At 41.7% G+C, this 24,776-nt stretch overlaps 1 protein-coding gene across 1 annotated transcript in view; it reads right to left on the bottom strand.

The window, feature by feature from the left end:
• The window catches only part of LOC145401899 (glutamate receptor ionotropic, kainate 2-like), a 76,079-nt gene that overhangs the window by 37,568 nt on the left and 13,735 nt on the right, over positions 1-24,776 (bottom strand). The window contains exons 2-11 of the mRNA XM_080274005.1: positions 19,238-19,393; positions 16,962-17,076; positions 14,137-14,209; positions 13,725-13,873; positions 12,098-12,239; positions 10,814-10,984; positions 9,976-10,128; positions 7,528-7,752; positions 5,156-5,260; positions 2,290-2,403 (exon numbers count right to left, since the gene is read on the bottom strand). Coding sequence (XP_080130131.1) covers positions 2,290-2,403; positions 5,156-5,260; positions 7,528-7,752; positions 9,976-10,128; positions 10,814-10,984; positions 12,098-12,239; positions 13,725-13,873; positions 14,137-14,209; positions 16,962-17,076; positions 19,238-19,393 — 1,403 coding nt within the window. The remainder of the gene's footprint in view (positions 1-2,289; positions 2,404-5,155; positions 5,261-7,527; positions 7,753-9,975; positions 10,129-10,813; positions 10,985-12,097; positions 12,240-13,724; positions 13,874-14,136; positions 14,210-16,961; positions 17,077-19,237; positions 19,394-24,776) is intronic.

Raw genomic sequence — 24,776 nt, forward strand, 5'->3', positions numbered from 1 at the left:
CGAAATCTCCAAAAGCCACTCGTAATACAGTACAACCCCGTTAGAGATAGGTCGAGTTATAGAGTTGCCTTTTTAGCACTTTGCTGGGGAGTGGAGGGCTTACACAGTAGTGTTACAGTGCTGGAGAGACGTCTTCACGCGTTTGCACCGATATGACCAGATGGCTCTGTTGCCTGGTCATACAAACGCCTCTCTGTTCCCTCCCTATTCCCACAAAGGAAGAGGATGGACTGCATGAGAAGGGCAACTTCAGCCTCCAGTCCACTGGGTTCACATTCAAATAAGCCTCGGGTTGCAACTACTGCTACAAGTGTTAGACAGACTTAGACAAAGAGCTACAAAGCTTTACATATACAAAATGGCAAGTTGAAATATGCCATCAGGTCAGCGAAATACCGCCAAGGGCAGTGGTCAGACCCTACAGCACCACTGCAGGTGTTAAATGTACTGTATACAGGCATCTCATTATGACGCCAGCGTGTCCACAGTGGTTGTCAAATGTACACAGACTAACGACTTCGTATATTTTAGACCTGCAGTAGTGTGGTAGGAGCCTATGCTCTCTCTCTCTCTCTCTCTCTCTCTCTCTCTGGGGGGCGGGTAGGTGACAACGATCGGAGTGACATAGACCTAAAGAACTCATACCTCAGCCACTGACTGGAATAATGGTTAAGTGCCTAAGACTATTTTCAGTGTAATTTCTAAGTTTAAGTTTCTTTGTAAGGTTAGGAAGTTTGAGCGAAAGTGAATGTTATAAGCAATTTTCAGTGGCTTCTCTTTTTCTGTAAAAAAATAAAATAAGCAAGTATAATTATTTTTTATTGCTAGTTAATCTTCTCTCAGCCAGCCTACTTATCTTACAGCACCCCTTAACTCCTTGCAAGTGAATTATTCATTGAATAGCCTATAATTAAATGGGTAAATATTAATCTACTGTACTCATATTACCACTATTCCCCTGTGCATCGATCATCACTCTTGGAGCTTAGAAATGAACGAACTTAGAGTTAATCCACAAAACTAATGATGAATAATATTTATTAAGTATATAAATGATAATGAGTGTCATGTGTGTGTGAGTTCATTTTCTTTAAGAGGCCATAACATTTTTCAAATGTTCTAGTTACAGCACTTATGTTTGTTGGTATTTTGTAAACACTCTCGGTCATTTTACGGGACTGAACAGGGACCGCTGAACCAAATGTATGTCAGTTGCATCGCGGCATTATCCTGACGTAGCTGCGGTACCTGATTCCTCCATCTCTTCCATTAACTGATAATCGCACTTTGGCCCTGCCGAAATGCAGATTATGTTTATAACAATGGTATCTGCCACTTCATCCATCGCATAAAGACTAGCCTGCTAGTTCTGAGAAGTGATCAAGACACATACTGTACTGTAAGGTTTAACTGGAGACTTGAGCTGTACTAAATCGATGGTTACAGAGTCCCTGGACTTCTCTGGGATGGGAAACTCCAGTATCGGAGCAGGTTTGTCTGTGGTACAGACCTGGTCAAGCACACTAAGATGTAACTGGAACCTTCAGCTGCACTATGGTTAGTGTCCCACAACTTCTTAGGAGTGGAGTATTCCAGTATCACAACAACTGTGTCTGTGATACCCTTGCGTTGGGCACAAGATGCACATTCTGGAATGTGACTCTTGGTATCAGTTCTCCATATTAGTATGGTTATTTAGGTTTGGTCAGATTCACCTCCAATAACCACTAATCAGAGCAATAAATGTATCATATATATTATAGTGGCTGGCTTGCATACGCCAGGCATGGGTAAATAGTTCCACTACACACCACTTTCTATCCACGAAGTGACAGAATCCCACCCAGTGCTTCATGCACGGGTATACCGTAGATGTGGTAGACTTTTAGAGTGTATGCTGAGAAGTGTTTGTGGAAACTGGTGCTGGAGTGGCTGCGTTTGTGAATGACAGTCTGTACGAATATATGTCATCGAGGGAATCCCTGACAGGATGCAAACATGCGGGAACACATACTACTTCACCTTCTCAAATATCCGCCCGCAGTGGGACTGAACTCAGGTCAGCAGGATTCGCACACTCACAGTCACCCATCCCGACCATTAGAGGTTTATAACCAGTGCAATTCAGATAAGTGTCTTGTTTCTTACAATAGGTTCATTTAGGTTCTGTTCTACTGACTACTAGCTAATGATAAACCTGGGCAATGTAGACGGTGAATGACTTATTCTGTAAGGTGTGTTATGTTAGATTCTTCACCATAAACAATTCACCAACAAAAAAACACTGACCAGAGCAATACAGACGGTGAGTGTCTTGTTCCGTAGGTTTTGTTCCACCACTTGCACCGTCTCCGCCCACGTCCTGGTGAAGTTGGCGCCCCCTTGCTTTGTCCACTTACCCACCTGCGGTAGTTGAGAGTCGTTACAGCTGGGAGAAGGGGGTGTGAGATGCTTGTTACAGTTGGGTAGTAGCTAGAGGGGGGCTTTGGAGAACGAAACACCGATGTGGGACTTAGTGTGTATTGACGTTTCGCCTCACGGCTTCCTCGGAATATAATTGCTAAATATACAGTACACCGTATTTCCTGCATATATAGCAGAAGGCAGTGAGGGTGTGAGGGAGGTAGAGGTGCTGGTGGGGGGGGTAGGGGTACGTGGGAGCAGGAAGGTGAGGTCCCAGGGGGAGAGGAATTACAGATCACGGCACAACGACGAAAAGAAAAAAATAGAAACAAGGGACAGGTGAAGTGGGAAGCCCTTTGGGGGAGGGAAGGAATAGGAAATTGAGGTCACAGGGGAGAGGGATTGCTGATCACAGCACGTGTGTGTGTGTGTGATATATTTGGCCACAGAATTTGATGGGTAATAAGATCCGCTATTCTGTTCAGTGGTAATGGAACATGCTATAACAGTTGCTTCAAGACTGCGTCTTTTTAAGTCTGCTTCCTTATACAAAATTTTTGCATATTCCAATTTCATTACATGACCTGTACTAAATTTTTGAACAACACATGTGTGGCTGGTGTTGTACCGACTCATTGCATATTTGTGTTCGTTTATTCTCTCTTCTAAATCACGCCCTGTTTCACCTGTGTAGACCTATTACGTACTGCACATGAAATGGAGTAAACACCTTTCTCGGCTGAGTTGTTGATTCTTACCTTTTGTCTGACCAGATCACCAACTGTCTGAAATGTCTTAAAAGCTACCTCAGTTCCTGAATTTCTCAAAAACCGTGCAATGTTGTTGCTCGTATTGTTCTTGGGCAGGATTATGCGTGTCACTTTACTGGTTTTCTCAGCGGTTGCCCGTTTCTGGATAGCCCAGGCATGTTTTCTGGCACTGGATAACATACCCTACCTGCCCCCAGCGCCAACTTTATGGCGCAGCCTGCCCCTACCACCCACCTACCAGTACCTCTACCCTCTCACTCCCCCACTTTCTTCTGCTATATATACAGGAAATAAGGTGTATATTCAGTAACTGTATTTTGAGGAAGCCGTAAGGCGAAACGTCAATACACACTAAGTCCCACATCGGTGATTCTTTTTCCAAAATGTCTACGAACAGTGAGTCAAGAGGGGGCTTTGAGATTAAGAAATTAAAATAGCACTGAAATGGTTACGAATAAAGGGTCTTTAAAGTATTTAGTAGTTAGACAGACTTTAAGGGAGCTTTAGGTGGCCTGGGATAGTTAGAGGTTATATGATGTAGTTAGAAGTATTTACAAATGGCTTCAGGTCATCACAGCACTTCACCTTGTTACTCTAACACATTCTCTCCATATGCACTAACCAAATTCAGCAAGGGCCGTTAATTCCAAGCTGAAGTCTTCACAACACTTCACTCATTACTGTCATACATTTCACCTGTCCAAAGCACCTCGGCCTGCCTGATCGCATCACCTCACTAACACCCTCAGTATCCAAGCGTCCTCTTCAGTCTGAGCATGTTTTGTCCTTCAGTGTGGCACTACACATCCACCTCACCATTCTCATTTCATTTAGCTCATATCTGCCAAATCTCCCTCTTTTACTGCCCATGTTTTGCGACAATACAACATCACACATCGCATACAAGAAAAAATGTTGCCTTTTTTTACACGTAGAAAGAGTCTTCGTTGTCAGTATAGGCATCTGCTCTCTAAACTTCTTCCAGTTACCTCTGATCCTCGCCACCGATCTGCATATCTATTTGTAAGTCCTCTATAAATAGCCATTTTCTGAAGTTCCTTATTCCCATGAAGTCTACAGATTCAAAAGAAAAAAAAAATCATTTCCACTGAAACCTTCACGGCTGATCAGTCACTTTCTCTAAGTTTACACAGCCAGTTGTATTAGCTGTGATATTTTGAACCACACTGAGTCGTATTCTAGATGGCCTAGGATGTTTGTAGCACCTCTTCTTTAGCTTCTTATTTTGCAAATTACGCCTTGACATACCTTGATATGAGAGAAAAACAATTTTATGCAGCATCCTGTGCCAATACACAACACCCCTGTCATTATATGACAGACACATAACAAATAGGCACATAAAACAGTCACCACACAATCTCTATGAAACCCTCTAAAACAATATCCCACTTCCGGACATTCCGGCAATAACAAGAAGAAACAACATATCCACCTCATACACAGGATAATACGACACCTCGTATCACAACACCATACTACAAGCCTCCTCCCCCTCCTGACATCCACCCATCGGAGGTGTCCTTAAATAAAGATGATCGATTCACCTAGCAAGACTTAGAGCAGAACATCACCCAACCCTCCTCAGCTACCAGTTTAGATTTGGGTTGGGTGGAACCACAGAAAACACGTAGCCAGCTTACACAGTAGAATAGTCCCACACAACGTAACATACATAATGGAGCACTGCATAGTAAATGTCACACAAAGAAGCAGACACAACACCAAATGTGTAGAGAACCTATGAGACAACCCAAAGGGGGCGGTTGCTTCCCTGCGGTCGACGAGTCTGCTTGATCAACCGGACCGGGGTTGAGTAACAATAACAACAACCTGACATGCTTTTCTAAGCTACTGAGATGTGATGTGCAGTATTAATCGCTCAGGAAGAGGTGTTACAAAGTCTTCATTGTCACCTATAATACGGCGTGAAAATTGCCTCCGTTACCTTTTACACTCACCTTCTTCAGCATCCCCTTATCCATTTCCAAGATATCCAGCTCAAAATCTTCCCTGAATCCATCTTCACTAAACTTCAACATCCCGCTGATTCCTCTTAAGCGCACCTGAGGGAAGGTTTTGTGCAGGATGTTAACAAATATTTACGATATGACAGGTAACTGTATTCCAAAGCAATTTTATCTCGTCGTAATTAGTCTCTCCCTTTTTTTTTCTTTTTTTTTTCATTCTAGTTTTGCTGTGAAGTTATTGATAGCTGTTGAGGCACGATAAATGTATAAGCCCAACAAATATTTTAATATAATACCTGCGGCTTTAATACTCACACTGGTTTGGTTGTAAAACGTCCGACAGCAGTAAAATTAAAGTTCAAACTACACACAAATCGTCTTATATAAAATGTGGGCTCAAGAACATTCCGTTTAGTTTGGCTGTGATGTATTCGATAACTATATGAGTGAAGATTAGCGTAAAAATAAGTACTCTTACACGTAACAACTTTGAGTGTAATCATCATCATCATCATCATCATCATCATCGTCATCATCATATTCATAATCTTAATAATAACAACAACAACAACACTAATAAATAAGGCACTTGGAACAATCAGTATAGTTTGAAAATGATGATGATGATGATGATGATGATGATGATGATGATAATAATAATAATAATAATAATAATAATAATAATAATAATAATAATAATAATGAGAAGAAGAAGAAGAAGAAGAAGAAGAAGTAGAAGAAGAAGAAGGAAAGAAGAAGAAGGAAAAAAAGAAAAGAAGAAGAAGGAGGAGGGGAAGAAGAAGCAGAAGAAGAAGAAGAAGAAGAAGTAAAAGAAAATGAGGGACTTGGAACACACTATGGTCTGACGGTAAGTGTTTGGTGACAATAGGATAAAGTGAAAGCAAGTAATCTTATACGTAAATTGTGGCTCAAGAACACTCCACCTAGTTTGGTTGTCAGATGTTCCATGGATGGATGAGTGAAGATGAAGGTATAGCTGAACACAATCTTCTGCTCAACAACTTAGGGCCTTATTTTAAGTGGCTTTGGAGATTTCGTAACACCTATTTCCTAGCGATTTATTTGGCACATTATAGTTTACTATCCTCTTGTATGCTATTGATTTAAACTATATCAATACTGGAACAAGATATCTATCTGTCTGTCCACTATCCATCTATCAGTCCATCTATATATATATCATCATCATCATCATCATCATCATCATCATCTAATCCAGTGTTGCCCCATGGGGAGCGTACAAGTCCGAAGCTAGGGAAGTTGGTCCTGACATTTAAGATGAGAGTGACCAGCCTCACACATACCTGAGTGACATTACGTGAGCTATAAACCCCAACCACTCCTTGGATATAAACCTACACAGGCTGAATCCTTTCGGAGCGCCTTAATTACCTACTAAACCACCAGGCGCCATAATTTGGTTATATGGTTATCACCCAGCGTAGTAAATGGTTTCCTGGTAAACAGGACACCATTTGGCTTGTCACTCAGTGTAGTTACTCGTAGACAGAAGGAAGAGGAAAGAATTAAGGAATGAACGACAAAAGGGGAAGCAAGGAAGAGAGGAAAGGGCAGTCACCCGAGAACAGCACTACATCGAGTGAGTGGATGGTAAGCGTCCCCACCTCCTTCATATTTCTATGTCTATCTACCTATATATGGTATATACAGTATATATACTGTACATATATATATATATATATATATATATATATATATATATATATATATATATATATATATATACTAAACCTCTTAATGTGGTAGGTGGGGGCGCTCACCATCCACTCACTCGATGTAGTGCTGCTCTCGGGTGTCTGCCCTTTCCTCTCTTCCATCTTTCTTTCCTTCCATCCTCTTCTGTCTTTCTTTCCTTCATTATTTCCTTGTTCCCACTGTCTACGGGTGAATTTACACTCTCTCTTCTGTCTTTCTTTCCTTCATTCTTTCCTTTTCCTTCTGCCTGTGGGTGACTCTACACTGAGTGACAAGCCAAATGGTTTCATGTACACCAGGAAACCATTTACTGTACTACGCTGACTGGTAACCATATAGCCATATTTTGGCACTTGGTGGTTTGGTCGGTAATTATTGCGCTCCAGTCGGATTGAGCCGGTGAAGGTTTATATCCAAGGGATGGTTGGAGTTGATTGCTCATGTAATGCCACTCAGGGATGAGTGAGGCTGGTCACTCTCATCTTAAATGTCGAGACCAACTGCCTAGCCCCGGGCTCCTAAGCTCCTCATGGGGCAATGTAGGATTGGATGATGGATGGATGGATGGATAAAACCTCTTATGCCACATCAAATACTTGCATCACAATAATTTCTGCCTAAGTCACCTGGTCGTACTGCGGTGAGGATGATATGTTGTATGGCAGGGACGGCTGGTAGTAGGAGCTCAAGACACCGCCTGCCCCGGGCATCACCCGGCCACCCCTACCTCTCCTTCCTTGCCCCATGTCCATCATCCAGGGGTCGCCACCGCGGTAGGGAGGAATGGGCTGAGGCTGAGGGAGGCGACGGCGGGGGGAGGTGGGGGCGCGAATGCTGGTCGGACGGCTGTACTGTAGGGGCGAGAAGGTGTTACATGGACCACACAGGCTGTACGTGGCCGAGGTCATAAAGTTACGAATACCACATAGCAAAGACTGCGGTTCTGGTGCACGGAAACTGGTCGGCCAGAGGTACTGTAACATAAGTGAGAATGTTACATAGACCACATAGATGTTACGTGTCCAAGGGGTCATAATGGTGTAACCTTGCAAGATATACAGTACATACATGCATATATACATACAGACATACATTTATACTTACATACTTACATATGGAGGTAGACAGACAAACAATTTGATAGACACAAGTGCTCATGGGCCCTTAGGGCCCTCTCGCACTTGCTCCTAAGGAGGGCTCTTACACTGCACGCTCGCTTTCTCGTACTTCTCACTCGTTTCCTCGCGCGCGCGTTGCGATAATTTCAGGTAATGAGAGTCACGTTTATATAAAGCTATCAAAAACTCTACGGTGAACGCAACCCTAATTTCACGCACTCACGCCGGGAGCGGCGTTTTCTGGTCAAACTTTGAGCGCTCATTAAATAAAGGAAAAGTTTTTCAATCGTGATGGGACCAAGTTTTTTCACATCAGAGAATTTTTTACGTTTTTTATGCCAATTTTGGTGCGATCTGAATGTGTAGTTTCGGCTGCCCAAAATACACACACACACACACACACACACACACACACACACACAAGCCTACTGCTATAGTATATTAGAGAAATAGACAAATAAATAAATACGCTAAAGGAAGTACAATACAGACATTGGCTGGTTCGGGGGCGTGCAGTTTGGTCGGCCAGTTGCAATGTATGGTTGAGAAGGAACGACTTTTATAGAATACAGACTGTACGGGCCAAGATGACAGCTATGCAGAACACACTGACTGAACAGAGATTACCCAGACGGCTGTCAGGGTGAGGAGAGATCTATATAGACCAACATGGACAGTAAGCCAACAGGTCCGGTGTCGTATGCACGAAGTGACATGTTGGAAGTTACCACTTTCTTCTCTGTTTAGCCTAAATAACCTAACCTAACCCAACCTTATCCTAAATCAACCGAACATAACATAACCTTTATCCTAAATCAACCGAACATAACCTAACCTTATCCTAAATCAACCTACCCTAAATAAACCTAAACTAAACTAACCTTTCTTCACGAAATGACTGATTTCACAAGCTGCCTGTAACATTATATATATATATATATATATATATATATATATATATATATATATATATATATATATATATATATATTATTTATTTGTCTATATATATATATATATATATATATATATATATATATATATACTGTATATATATATATATATATATATATATATATATATATATATATATATATATATACTGTATATATATATATATATATATATATATATATATATATATATAATGTTACAGGCAGCTTGTGAAATCAGTCATTTCGTGAAGAAAGGTTAGTTTAGTTTAGGTTTATTTAGGGTAGGTTGATTTAGGATAAGGTTAGGTTATGTTCGGTTGATTTAGGATAAAGGTTATGTTATGTTCGGTTGATTTAGGATAAGGTTGGGTTAGGTTAGGTTATTTAGGCTAAACAGAGAAGAAAGTGGTAACTTCCAACATGTCACTTCGTGCATACGACACCGGACCTGTTGGCTTACTGTCCATGTTGGTCTATATAGATCTCTCCTCACCCTGACAGCCGTCTGGGTAATCTCTGTTCAGTCAGTGTGTTCTGCATAGCTGTCATCTTGGCCCGTACAGTCTGTATTCTATAAAACTCGTTTGCCCCTGAAGGGCGCATGCGCACTGAATGGAACGGTAACTTCCAGCATAAGTCACTCCCTGAATACGACACCGGAAGTTACAAAGGTACAAGAAAAAGCAGTGAGGAATGGATTCGGGTTGGAGGTGAGGGATACCTGCGGTGACCTGAGGTATTTTACAGGTGAGAGGAGTGTTATCATCTATACTACTGACACTGGATTTGTATGCGTTTAACAAAACTCTGAACCTTAACAAAAGCTTTTAATTAAACTTTACACATGCAGCGACTGGGGGTTCAGTAACTGACATTCCCGAGTTTGTGTTCAGACCGACGTCCTCTGAGGTAGGTTTTGGTCACTCCTCTGTTCCCGTGATGATAGATAGCGAAAGAAGTGCCGTAGAAGCCTGAATGAAGTGCTTAACAGAATTTAATCACAATACACAACCGCACTAACCATCTTCATATAACTGACAAGTGACGCGCCGTGCTGCCAAGTCTTGTCGCCCTCACAGTAGAGTTTGCTGATGTCCACTTGCTGCGAGTACTCCAAGTCAGTAAGGGCGCTGGCGAAGAGCTCCACAGAGTCGTACATCAAGGCAGCGTCAGTCTGCATAGACAGAATGGAATCTTATATTATAACTATAAGAGAGAGAGAGAGAGAGAGAGAGAGAGAGAGAGAGAGAGAGAGAGAGAGAGAGATGCAACAGCACGATCAGAAAGAGGAACAAATGAATGTAAGAGAGCTTACAAGAACTTAAATCTGCTGATAAGGGGGAATCTGACATTACAACCCAGAGAGAGAGAGAGAGAGTAGGATCAGAAAAGGGAATAAATGAATGTGAGAGCCTGCAGGAACTTAAATCTGCCGTTTGCCATGTCAGAAAATAAAAAATAAATACATAAAACACAGAGGAATCATGGATAATACAGTAAGATGGTCAAGGTCTTCCCCTGAACCATTCCACCTAGTACGGCCTGAATCGAATAAAAAATTTTTTTTAGCTGACTTTCTCATGTGACCTTGATCTCCAACCTTATTGTTAAAAAAAAAAAAAAGGTTAACTCCTTGCCTGACCTTCAACACTTTCGCATGGTTTGGTCAAAATAATATAAAAACTGCTTTTGTTACTCACACGCACACACACATACATACCCCAAGCACAACATAACTCGCACGGTGCTTCCTGGCTTCCAGCACACTCAGGGGTAAAAATACTGTACTGTCTGAGAACAGGTGTTAGATTTAGAATGGAACACCGTAACTATTCAAGCAGTCGCTATACTGTACTCACAGAAATCATGTAGTCCATAGGTAGTGAGTATCCATATCGGTATTGCGTATCACCTCTCCTGAGTTCCTCCACCAGATGTTGCGCGCTGTCGTTCTGCGGGTCCACCAACTGGATACCAGTGATGTTGGCGCCACTCTCACTGAACGGCTCGAAGTCGACCAGGTACAGGTCCTGGGAGACGGGAAAATGTGTGAAAGAAAGTGTTACTAGGTACAGGTCCTGTGGGAGGGAGTGAACAAGGGTTAAGTCATGGTCACACTGACACTTTTGTGGTAATTAACGGAGTACGATAAATTCCCTCACATTAATTCCTGCACATCTATTGCTAAATATGGCCACACGGACCTGACTGTAGGTCAATATTTCTTTTCTGGCGAGGATGACGAATCTGAATAGTTCCGAATACATTACAAGGAGTTTTGTTTAAAGGTAGGTAGGTCAACGGTACGCATTTGACAGTTATACGGACTGAAATGTGCGTACACACACACACACACACACACACACACACACACACATCTCTCTCTCTCTCTCTCTCTCTCTCTCTCTCTCTCTCTCTCTCTCTCTCTCTCTCTCTCTCTCTCTCTCTCTCTCTCTCTATATATATATATATATATATATATACAGTACTGTATATATACATATATAATAGCAGTGCCATAAAGGCGAACACTCTAATCCTATTTGTTCTAGTTCAATCTTTCTGCTGCAGAAAGACCATGTACCTCTTACGCTTTTGAAGAGGGATTATAATGATGAGATTCAGGAAGTTTCTTTTTCAGCTTTTGCAGACTAACGCACAGTACTTGCGTGCCCTTGTTTACTATTACCGGTGACCTCAAATGACCTCGGAGGTCAACCTCACATAGCCTGTGTTCTAAATGGAGGTCACGTGAGTCTCCCTGCCAAAAACTGGGCTGCTGGGACAAGTCGTCCGAGCGTGTATTACCGGTGACCGCAAATTACCTCAGAGATCAACCTTACATAGCCTATGTCCGAACTGGAGGTCATGTGCAGTGTAAATAACGGCATAGCTTTATAACCACACTATATAATACATTTCTCTTTTTTCTTCTTCTTCTTTTGGTTACGAAGAAGAATAAGGGGATATAGCTGCCGACAGCTGCAGAGAATTACAGTAAAGGAAGAAGAGAAATGGAAAGATCTGAGCTGACAGACAGTGAGAACTGGAAATTGAGAGAGAGAGAGAGAGAGAGAGAGAGAGAGAGAGAGAGAGAGAGAGAGAGAGAGAGAGGTTCTGTGCTTTCACCCGTCAGTACTTACCAAATTAGTGACAAAATAGCGATAATAGTCACTCATTATTCCCACCATCGCCCCCTGCCTGAAGATCTCGTAGATTTTGTCTCTGGATACGTCAATTACCACTTTGTTGATTTTTGACAGCTTGATTTCCTTCAGCATGGGTCTGAGAGAGAGAGAGAGAGAGAGAGAGAGAGAGAGAGAGAGAGAGAGAGAGAGAGGAACAGAGAGAGAATTAATTTATAAACATAAGCATGGACATCATAACAATAACAAGTAACACATGAGCACAAACAAAGCCATCAGACAAGTGAAAAAAAAAAAATGTACCGAAATAGTATTTAAAAAGTGTTAAACAATTGTCAGAGCGTTACGTTTCTATTTAAAAATGTGTTGTTAGTGTTACGCGTACAAGTACAAAATGTACCAAAAGTGTAAGAAAAGTGTAAGAATTCATTCCATTTTTATACCGATTTTTTTTTTTTTTTTTATTTTTTTTTTCGGGAACAAGTACTTTTGAAAACATGTCCATATCTTCCCTGATTATCTTAATAACCCGGAAGTGTTTTACCCTTATCAAAACCTAACTAAATTCAGCTCACTCGACCTAACATTATCTTATTATGAGCAGGTGATGGGTTCTCTAAGGTCTCTATTATTAATACCTGAGAATGCGAAGATAAGGAAATAGTCCGTTTTTCGAAGCTTGTGACAATGTAAGCTATATGAATGAATTTATTTTAGTGAAAGAATGGGTAAATTCTAGGACAAAATTTCTCTTGTCCCTGTTTAGCTATCCAGAAATGCAGTTGGAAAACCTAGATATACTGATCGTTATGACTCATATTCTAGGAGAGGACCGGGACAGCAAAAATTTTCTACCTTAATGACCCTCGTACATTTGGTAGGCCCTCCATGTGAGTCGGTATACACGTTTTATGTTGACTTGGCATAAAATATCTCTCTCTATCTTTATCGCCCTGCTGTAAAAAGAGATGATCACTAGGATATGATGCTGGACGTGAAGTAACGCTAAGGAAGGGAAACAGAATTGTTGTATTGCCTTTTTCTGCCACTGAGCTACGTGAAATGAGTTGCAAATGGAAAAAAAATTAGGCCAGATTAAGATAAAAGAACTTTAGTTAAGCAAGCCTTCATCCCATACTGACTACTTTTCCTGTATATGATGTTGTTTCAAACCTCTTCCATGACAGATGTCTTCTCTTAAGCTGACTAAAATCACATGGCAGTAGAAAGAATAAGGTAACATAAAAGGGCAATCATATAACGGTACGCCTGAAGCATAAGATACTAAAAACTTTCATAAAATTGTCGATTAAGGAAAGTAAAAATGCAAATAAGAACCAGTGTTAGAAAGTGGCAAAAAGTACGATAATGTCAAGTGTCAACGTAGACAGCATTAGACGTGTCACGCTAGTGCTAGTGTATGAAAAGAGTCAAAAGTGCTAATGTAAAAAAAGTACCTGTACTTAAGCGTCGTGCCAACGACGAAGTCCAAAAAAGTGCGAGGAGTTGTCAAAAAGTGCTAATATTTAGGTGCCAAAAAGTGTCAGAAAAGTACTAGAGTCAAGTGCTAAAAAAGTATAAGAAAAATGCTTATAAAAAGTCAGAAAAGGCCCCCAACCCTTACCTATAATCGCCACTCTCGTCCAGCTTCCTCAGCACGAAGTTCCACGAGGCGTCCTTGAGCAGGGAATGTATCCGCCCCAGGCTGTCGTTGTTCTCGTACAGGACCACAAACTGACTCCACTGCAGCTTCTCCAAGATGTCCCGGTACGCCTGGAGGATTAAGAGAATTCTAGAAGCTGATGCTGGGGTATTACAGTAACTGCTAGTTAGAGATTAGCACAGTATTTATCAGGGTTCTCTCTATACTTGCACAGGATCAAAAACTGTTTCCACAACAGTTTCTTCAAGACGTCCCGTTAAGGCTGGAAGATTTTTTTTTTTTTTCAGAGAGAGAGAGAGAGAGAGTTACACAGATACACAGACATTACAAGAGCTATAGATACACAACCTTCACGAACTTTACGTCCACCCACCTTGCTGAGTGATGGAGGGTAGGGGTGTAGGTTGATGCTAAAAGAGTTCGTCCTCTCTTCGTTCACGTCCCATCTGTAGGAAAAGTGAACAAAAAAACGATATTAACTCTCAAGAAGAAAAGGGAAGCCTTCATGTGGTGGCACTCAAATAACCGGGAGGCTATATTGCCAGGTTAGGCTATACAAACGTCCATCAGTTCCCTCCTTATGTCCCGAAAGGAGGTAGAGGATGGAGCAGATGAAGAGTTTCAGCTTACAGTCTATTGGGTTCACATTCACATAAGCCTGGGTTCACATTATCAATAAGAACACCACTCAGAATCTCATGCCACAACTGATTATAATCGTCTGATAGCTACAACTAGAGTTGTTCCAGCCATGGAGGTGAATGGTGCCACATAAAACACTCAGGCTGGCATGGCTCATAATCATCAGAATAAAATCGTCCGGCCGAACTGAAAGATTACTTGCGAAGAAGCGACAATGAAAAAATTAACAAAATGATACGGCAAAAAAAAAATAAATAAAAACATCAGAAATCACTTGGCTTTTTTTTTTTTTTTTTTTTTCACTTTAATGTTCATTCTTGCTCGGTTGTGAAATGTTTGGTAGCTGCCTGAATAAAGATGAAATGTTAAAAATAATCCATGAATACAGCAGTGGCCTCTTAATGTCCAGTCTCGTTTGGTTGTGAAGTGTTTGGTATATATCTGTTTTATTAAAGAATTCAAGAGCTCAAGAAAGTTTATGGACATATCACACTCAGCAGCGAAATTCGCTTCAAGTTTTCGAGTATAATACGAGCCTGTGGTCTGGTAACACTGTATGGAAAAAAGTTGACAGATGTAATGTAAAAAAGCATATATACAGGTAAATGTTATATACTGATTGGCAGGTTCTTATCACACAAAGAAATACTGAGAAAATTTTAGCTGTCGATTGTAGCAAACACTGGCTCCTTGGGTGGAGATAAAACAGGCAATCTTAAAGATTGATTGAGAGGTGTTGGCAGCTGTTTGAGGAAAGAAAAAGGGGTGAATAAAGGTACTTTACCTGGTCTTTTTGTGGGTGTGCTAGTTTGGTTGTATTAAGTGCCTGCTAGTTGTTTCAGAGATTACAAACATGCATGGTAAAAATAAATCGGATTTTTTTTATTTGATTCAACAGTATGACTATTACCAAATCGCATAAAAAAGCATTTTTACTTCAAAGTTTATTCAGGATTTTCTTTTAATGGTATTAAGGGGTACCATTTATACATCTGATGTACCAATAACGTTAACATAAAGCTTAGCTACCAAAGGTTTCTAATTAAAGTATCAAGTACTCCAATTCAACACAGTTAAGCATTAAAATTATTATTTATAGTATTTTAACTTTATGAACATTACCGGAGGTAAACTACAATCTATATGTCTATTGCCAGACGCCTCAATCACGTAAATAGCGGCAGTTTTTCCATTGAGTTAGTTGCTTTACGGGGAGGGGCGCTAACCCTTCGCCGACCCACTTGTTGGCACGGGGGGAAAGGTAAACATAATACTTATTATTACAGTATTATAAATTATTATACATAAGCATACAAGGCACATTCCGTGAAAACAAAAAGCTCAAATACGATTCATAGAATCATTCAGAAGTCATTTATGAAAAATAAACACTTTAAAATGTGAAAAATTATCAAGTTGAAATGATTATTAGGTTTGCAATTGAATATAAACCTAAAATATAACTAAACATATACTGTAGTTCTCAATCCGTGAAAAGAAAAATGGGACGTATAAAATATAAATTGTAAGATCATTAAACACACAATTCTCACACAGTGAAAATAATGAACGTAAATGTGAAAGCTTGATTACTTGAAATCCCTGTAAACTGTTACAGGCTTTGATGCATTTTCCTGTCCTACGCAGTTCTTGACCTCTGAGTGCAGAAAACCACATGCTATTAAAAAAAAAAAAAAAAAAAAAAAAAAACTCAACTTCTTCCGATGGTGCGACAGCTGTACATAACTGCCCATTACATTTTCCTCTAAATTACTGGCAAAACACTGCCACCAAGCAAGAGGAGAGAGGGGCTGTACATATTCACTAAAATATACCTCTTTAAATGATGGACTTCTTCTACTGCATGACGTGATAGCTGGAAGAAAATGTGGATAAGATTCACAAACATACTGCTCTGGAATGTCTCGTTGCTCATGCAGGAGTCAGATATCTGCCTTGATACCTTGGATCTATTACAGTTGCTAGAAAATGGCCAGGTGTCAATGCTACTTTGATTCTTTGCTCATAATTATCACCATCTTTCTTATCTGTTAAAGATTCTTCAGTATCGTTTTTTAGCTTTAACCAGATCTCAGCAGCATCACGTACCAGGGTGTGCTCTTTTAGGACACACTCCAACTCCACAACAATAGGCTGGAGCCTTTCCGAAAAATTTTCTACAACATTTACTTTCCTTTCAATTTTTTTTTATCATCATCCTCTTTATTTTCTTTGCACACTTTGACCTGAGTCGTCTTCCATTTTTTAAATAAGATTCAACAGAATTTTAGTGCATAATTAAATCCTTATAATTTAGATTAGCTTGCTACATTGGATATCTGATCAACCATATAGAATAAGAAACCAAATAAGTTATTTCTTAAAATAACCTTGATTTAATTAATGATTTTTTACTTTGATTTAAATCGATTTAAATCAGATCATTTAAATAACAACATCCCTTCAAACAAGCATTCTTACACCAAGACAGACTCGTTATTAAGGTTTTCGAAGCTGTATGAATAAAGATAAGGCGGAGAATCATATTACTGTTACCTGGTCTCAATGTGGGGCACTTCCATGGCGTCACAGATGGACTGGACGTGGTTGGCTGTGTTATCTGACTGGGGACCGAATATTGCCGCCACGCCATCCAATAGCAGCGAGCACACTGTGGATAGAGTGAGAATGAATGAGAAAGTGTGTGTGTGTGTAACCGGTCGGTCAGGATCACTTGATGGTCGTGATGGTCAGCTTTTACCCTCCCGGAAGGGAGCTGAGAGCTCATATAGTCCGATCTAAGGGCAAGGCTATGACCTTCACACACACACACACACACACACACTCGTCCCCTTGCTCGAGGGGGACAGTAACCAACCACTTCGTCAGTGAAACTTTTCGCAACCTGAGCGAGGCGCGAACTCCCGTCCGCCAGTTGGCAAGCGGGAACATTACCACTGCACCAGCGAGCGTGTGTGTGTGTGTGTGTGTGTGTGTGTGTGTGTGTGTGTGTGTGTGTGTGTGTGTGTGTGCCACAGAGTGGGGAGGGGGGAGTGAGGGAGAAAGAGATAGCGAATGGATGAATAGGAGATTGCTAGACAACATTCGTTAAGCCAAATAGTACGACGACGCTGACTGAAGTTTTCTAGTGGTAGCGAAAGTAAAATTAAAGAGACGTCCTTAAGCAGAGTTCTCAGCGAAAAAGAACAATAAAGAAAAAGGTGATCTACAATGAGAAAAAAACGTACATAGTACCACATATACACAACACCATATTGACTCGTACATAACTACAATAATGTAAATACCGGATCCTGTAAGAGGAACAGGGAAGAAAACTAGTAGAACTATTAGCCAAGCTTTGGAGTTCCTGTGTTCCAGCCCAAAATCCCAACGATTCATGCTGCAACATATTTAGTAAACTGAACAAAGAAAACACCTCCATTTACTGCGCTTACAGCTCTTGGCCACACTAATTTCACTCATAACTCTTGCTGTCACTAACCATTTACAACTCTACTTTAAACTCTGTTTACCACTTGGGACTCTTTTCATAATGAATATACTCACAATTCTTCTGTCACTTACCACTAACATTACCACTCTAACCTGTACTTACCACAGTATTGTACTCAGCTGAATAAGCAATCACAACATTCCTACTTAGCTTATTCAACTTACAACTTTTACCACACTGATGCTGCTCACAACTCCTATCGTCACTTATCACTTACAACACCACTGTAACCCCTACTTATTTACTAAACGATCACAACAGTCCGACTTATTCCACATGCAACGCTTGCCACGCTTATCAGGCTTCGAAGTAGCTCATCCTTAGCTATTTATTTTGCATATTATACCTTAACATCCCCTGGTACGTTATTTATATCAAACCGATATTGACATACTTAACATCTGTAACCCTCAAGAGGATACTGGAGTGTTTTGAGCCGAATAAATAGCCAAACAGGAAATATTACGAAGTTTCCAAAACCACTTAGAATAAGAAGCTATCTGATCACGACTCTTACTGTTGCCTCTTACAACAGCACTAACTCTAATTACCATTTAACCCTCGCCGTGTAGGCAAGAGTGAGGCAGTAATAACTTGCTTCCGCTCACCCCACTCCACACTGTACTGTACTTAAAGCTCTCCTAATGAAAACTGTATTTATCACACTTGCAATCACTCGATGTTGCAGGCATACCCACCTTTGCCACATACTGTAAGATCATCATTGATTAGGTTAACAACACGGCCGTGTAGGCGAAAGCAGGGCAGCAATAACCTGTCACCCGTCATCCACTATATATCTATACTCGTATATAACTGTATTCATTGCACGTGTAATCACTTACCTGCTTTACCACATGATAGGAGTCAACGCTCATGGTCAGGTTAACAATACGGCCGTGAAAGCGAGAACGAGGCAACAGTAACCTGTCATCTGTTATCCACTCCACACTGTACTGATAACTATAATTATTACACGATTGAAGAGTTGATAGGAAGGATGGGATTGGTGCGTATTGGTACTGTGATGAGGAGGGGTATACTGAGATGGTTTGGGCATGTTGGGAGATTAGAGGAAGACAGCTGGGTGCCAAAGGTGAGAAATGTGAACGTCGGAGGTAGTGTTGCGAGAGACAGACCGAAAAAGACCTGGGACGAGGACACAGAGTGTGACCTCATGTAAAAGGAACTGAATAGGGAGGCTGCCAGAGATTGAGCAGCGTGGAGAGCTGCCATCAGGTGACCAAGGCCGACGAAGGCAAGCATGTTGGAGCCATTATAAACAATACGAACGATACAAACGTAATGTACTCACCTCGTTTGGCGGCGTGGTAGGAGTCATCGCTGGTCAGGTTAACAATACGGCCGTGTAGGCGGGAGCGAGGCAGCAGTAACTTGTCGGCGTTGACAGACTCCACCGCGTACTGGAAGGCCAGAGCCTGCTCCTCGTCATGGCTGTTGAACAGCCCACCTGGGGAAAGTGGGGGAAGTGTTGTTATAGTCAGTTCGTTTTCAATTGACGGAACTGGTACATTCGTACAACTTGAGTACTGATATTAAGGTGTAGTTTGCAGATCTTTAGTTATGAGGTAGGAATATGTCACACTGGTTACTAAATTAAATCGACCTTCCAGTGTGGTTGCGCCTTGTAAATGCTAAAAGCCAACCTCAAATTACCCGCTTTGAGATATGGGCCCGAGGATGTATGACTCTCTTACTCTCTTTGGTGACACTGAGCTACACACAAAAAAAAAAAAAAAAAAATCAGTCACCTTTTTGGGATCCAACCCATGCAAAGGCAATTTTTTTCCGTGTGTGTGTGTGTGTGTGTGTGTGTGTGTGTGTGTGTGTGTGTGTGTTGTGATCCCAATTTACTAACCCAAGTGCAACCAAAAAATGACTACACCTCCTAGTGGCGTAGACTACATCCAACTCTCCTGGGTAAACACAACCATGAGCATTTTACTGTTGTGATTAATGTCCGTCTGCCTTCTTTACAGTAACGGCTAACCAGAGAGAGAGAGAGAGAGAGAGAGAGAGAGAGGGGCGGGGGCTGGGAGAAGGGGAGACTATATTTATAACCTCCGTCTCTCTGGCACACTGTCTCAGCCGTTCACTAACTATTCAACTACCACGTACTACAGATGTTTTATATTCACGGATGTTTTATTCTTGCTGTCGTCTCTCAACTTCATTCTATTTGCAAGAAATTTTTCGAACCGGATGGGTCAGACACAGCCTTCATGAACCCCAACACTACCAGGTGGCTTTCCTTAGCTGAATGAAATCGTCTGAAGGAGGCAAGGTTAAATTTTAAAAAGACGTCATTGAACTGAAGGGGAACATATTTCTATTTGTCAGTATATCTATCTTTCAATACACGCCTATCAATCGACTCTTTTGTAAATATATTTATCTGTCTATCTATGTAACTTTATACAGCATCTATCGATATGTATTTCTTACCTATCCACTGTCTGTCTGTCTGTCTACCAGTCTATCTACTTATCTGTGCATCTTTCTGTTTATATGTCTACCTCTATTCCTGTGCATCTACTCACCTACCTTTTTTTTCTCTGCCTGTCTACCAATCTGCCTCATTTTGTCTACCTCTCTGTCCCTCTCTCTATCCCCAGACATCTTACAACTGTCTATCTGTCTGTCTCTCTATCTCACTATTACATACCTCTAACTGTCTATATATCTATCTACCTGTCTATCTCTCTATCTACAGTATCTATCTATTCATCTATCTGTTGCCTGTCGTCTAATCACAGGGTTCATACAGGGTGGCTGCTATAACCCTCTCGCACATGCTGCATGACCCCATCCATACACTGTATTATCACATCCACACCCCACCCTCACACTATGACTTCATCCACATACTGCATGATCCCTCCTCACACTATATGACCCCACTCTCACGCTGCCTAACTCCACTCTCACACTACATGACCCCACCCTCACACTGCATTACCCAATCCACACACTGCATGACTCCATCCTCCCACTTTGTATCCCCTGCATAACTCCAGTTTCACACAGCGTGACCAGACTCACACCACTTGAACGCACTCTCACATTGCGTGACCCCACCCACACACTGCATGACTTCATCGCCACACTACATGAAAACTCCCAGACACTGCATGACCACACCCTCACACTGCATGACCTCATTCACACCGCATGAACCCATCATCACACTACATGACCACACCGTCACACTGCATGACCTTATCCACACAGCACGAACCCTCCATCACACTGCATGACCACACAGTCACCCCGCATAACCTCCGCCAACACTGCATGTCCATAAACACACCCTAAAACTCCATGACCCCACATTGAGTGCATGGCCCCACCTTCACATTACATAACCTCACCCTCACACTCCATAATCCCACCCTCACATGCCACAACCTCTCCCTCAAACTCCAAAACTCTACCCTCATATTGCATGGCGTCACATTCACATTCCATAACCCCATTCTTAAACTTCATAACCCTGCCTTCACTGAATGGTGTCACCCCTCACACTCCATAACCCCACCTTCACACTTCATAACCCCACTCATTTTCACACTGTATAACCCATCCTCAGTTTCTGGCCCCACCCTCTCAGGAATCGGGGGCAAGGGGAGGGATCTATCTATCTATATACCTAGGCTGCTTCCCCCAAGGAAAGAGAGGTAGCCGAGACAGGACGACACACTCCCAATTTACTCATCCACTCAAACACATTCATTCATATCTTAGCCCCAAAAGGGAGAAGGGACAGATCCTCACCGCACCACACTGCACGAGGGTCGACTGCGCAGTGCAATCAGTGACATCCGCAGCAGGGTCCGACAGCATAGCTGGTTTACCCCTGCCACATCATAATAGACCCATCCCCTTACCCGCACCTGACCTGATCAGCTGATCAGAAAAATGCGGGAGAATATCCCCTCAGGGCTGCGTCATCATTTATTCATTCACAATTTCTTTCCATTCATTTCTATCACGCACAGCCACTCTTCCTTGCTCAACAGACATCCCTCTCGCATCCAACGCTCTCTTCACACTGTCCATCCATCCTATTCGTGGTCTTCCTCTCAGCCTTACACCTCTCACATCAGACCTATTTATCTTTTTCACCAATCACTCATTATCCATTCTCTCCGTATGCCCAAACCATCGCAACACCCTCTGCTCAACTCAATCAGCCATCTCCCGCAAAACTTCAGTTCTCCTTCGCATTTCATCATTTCTCACTCGATCCATACACGTCACTCCACACATACTCCTCAGACACCTTATCTCCATTATATTCAAACTTTTCTTCTCTGCTACACCCATATTCCATGTTTCAGCCCCATATAATGCAGTCGGTACCACAACACCCTCATACAGCCTTCTCTTTACATCCATTCTAAGCGAACGACATCTAAACACTTTTTTCATTCCTCCCAGCACCTTTCCTACTTCATTCATTCTAAACTTCACTTCTGCATCTATTCTTCCATCCACAGCAACATGTAACCCTAAATACTTAAAACACTATACCTCCTCAAGCAACTCACCATTCAAAACTATGTTCATCCTCCTACCATCTACCAATCTCGTACGCTTCATCACTATACTCTCATTCTCATTTACTTTCAATTTCTTCCTTTCACACACCGTTCCAAACTCCTCTATACCAACTGTCTCAATCTCTTCACTGAATCAGCCACCAGTGCAGTATCATCTGCAAACAGCAGCTGCTTCAGATTCCACTCTTTACCATCAACATTCACCAGACTCAGACCTCCACCTAACACTCTTGCATTCACCTCCCTTACAACACCATCCATGTAAATATTAAACAACCAAGGCGACATCACACATCCCTGCCGCAGCCCCACTCTCACGGGAACTCAATCACTCACAGTATTTCCCACTCTTACACACGCTCCACTATTTACATAAAAACTTTTCACTCCTCTTAGTAACCTACCATCAAGTCCATACAATCTTAAAACAGTCCACAAAGCCTCCCTACCAGTTCTATCATAAGCTTTCTCTAAATCCATGAACACCCAAAACACATCCTTACCTTTCACTAAATACTTTTCACACACACCTGCCTCACAGCAAACAACTGATCCGCGCATCCCCTCCCTCTCCTAAAGCCACACTGCTCATCACCAATCACTCCCTCTGTACCCTCTCTAACTCTCTTAATTAACACTACTATACACCTTACCTACAACACTCAACAGACTTATACCCCTAAAGCTAGTACATTCATACTTATCACCCATACCTTTATACAACGGGACCGCACCATACTTTTCACAAAGCACACATTCAACAATCTTATTAACAGTCAACAATAGTCGCTCCACCACTTTTCAGGCATTCCACAGCACACCAATCACCTATCCATACCTGCAGATTTCCCTATTTTCATCTCCATTACTGCCTCCTGCACTTCCTCCTTCGTGATCAAAGAATCATTCAACTCTCCCAACAGACACACACACACACACACACACACACACACACACACACACACACAGAGCGAGAGAGAGAGAGGAGCATCACCAAGGTTGGCAGTCGCATCCCTTCTGCCCCTGAATATACCCCTTCACTCATGCCTCAGTATACTCCCCTGCACCTCACACCTCCCCGCCAGAATATATTCTCCAGCTTCTCTTACCCTGCACAAACAAACTCACCCCTGCCCCCAACACTCCCCAGCATCCCATCCCTCTCCCCACCCTACCACAATATACTTCCCAGCTCCTCTTACCCCGCACAAACAACCTCCCTTTCATTCCCTGCCTCAACATACTCCCCTACACCCCCTTGCTCCTCCCCACCCCACCACAAAATACTCCCCAGCTCCTCTTACCCCAAACAAACAAACTCCCCCAGCCCACGCAAACAGTGACGGGGTAACAAAGGAAAGCGAGCCAGTCTAAACATCATGGCCGCACCCAGTCAGCTCAGCTATTATTTTCGAAGGGTTTTCCATTAACTCGATCATTTTAGAGTGATATTATCATATTGGTTTATTAGTGCTAGATTATTTTTTTCTATTAGATATTGTAAGTCAGTGGTGTTTGGTTGGTTACACGCCTGTTATCTTGTAAGTTAGACATGCTACGAGTAATTGGTCTATATTATTCCCAGATATTTTCCCCTTTCTTGGTTGCTTTTAAATAGGATTTAAAACTAGTCTGTTGTTCTGCATTATTTTGATTATTTTTAAATTCTTAGAACTATGTGTGAGTTGGCTACAAGTTATATTCCCTTGAGTTGCCAAAACCCTAACTTTAGACAGTTGATCGTTAATAGAGTCTCAGCTTTTCCCTATTCCTTGCTGTCTTGAAGTAATTTTTAATGTCAGTTAATTAGTTCTGTAATGGATTCTAATATATTACATTTTAAAGCCATCGTTTGGTTGGCAACGCGCCTAATTACAGCTGTTATTTGTAAAAAATCGACTTCAGCAGGTGATCCATTGATTTTCTTGGCTGCTCAAGGGGGGGGGGGATTTTAGTTTGTTTGTTATTTTGCATTATTTATGACAATTCTGGATATTAACTAAGGTTCAATTTGGGTCTGAGCCCATTACCCATCGAGTTATCCACAAGCTGAGTTTTGTCAGCTGGCTCATACTATCTTCATCGCTTTTCATTTTTCTGTACTATTGTGGAGATATCTGTCCTGTTTCATTGGTTCGTTATTTATTTTGGCCATCCTACGAATACTTTCTTAAGGGTATGATTTGGCCTAATTAAATGATCTTGTGGTTAGACTGTCCAAGTACGGAATTACGGTCTTGCCGTACACACGTGCTCAATTCCCAAGAGGTG

This window comes from Coenobita brevimanus, chromosome 57 (genome assembly GCF_032717465.1).
Source record: "Coenobita brevimanus isolate Jiangsu-jjx chromosome 57, ASM3271746v2, whole genome shotgun sequence".
NCBI lineage: Eukaryota > Metazoa > Arthropoda > Malacostraca > Decapoda > Coenobitidae > Coenobita > Coenobita brevimanus.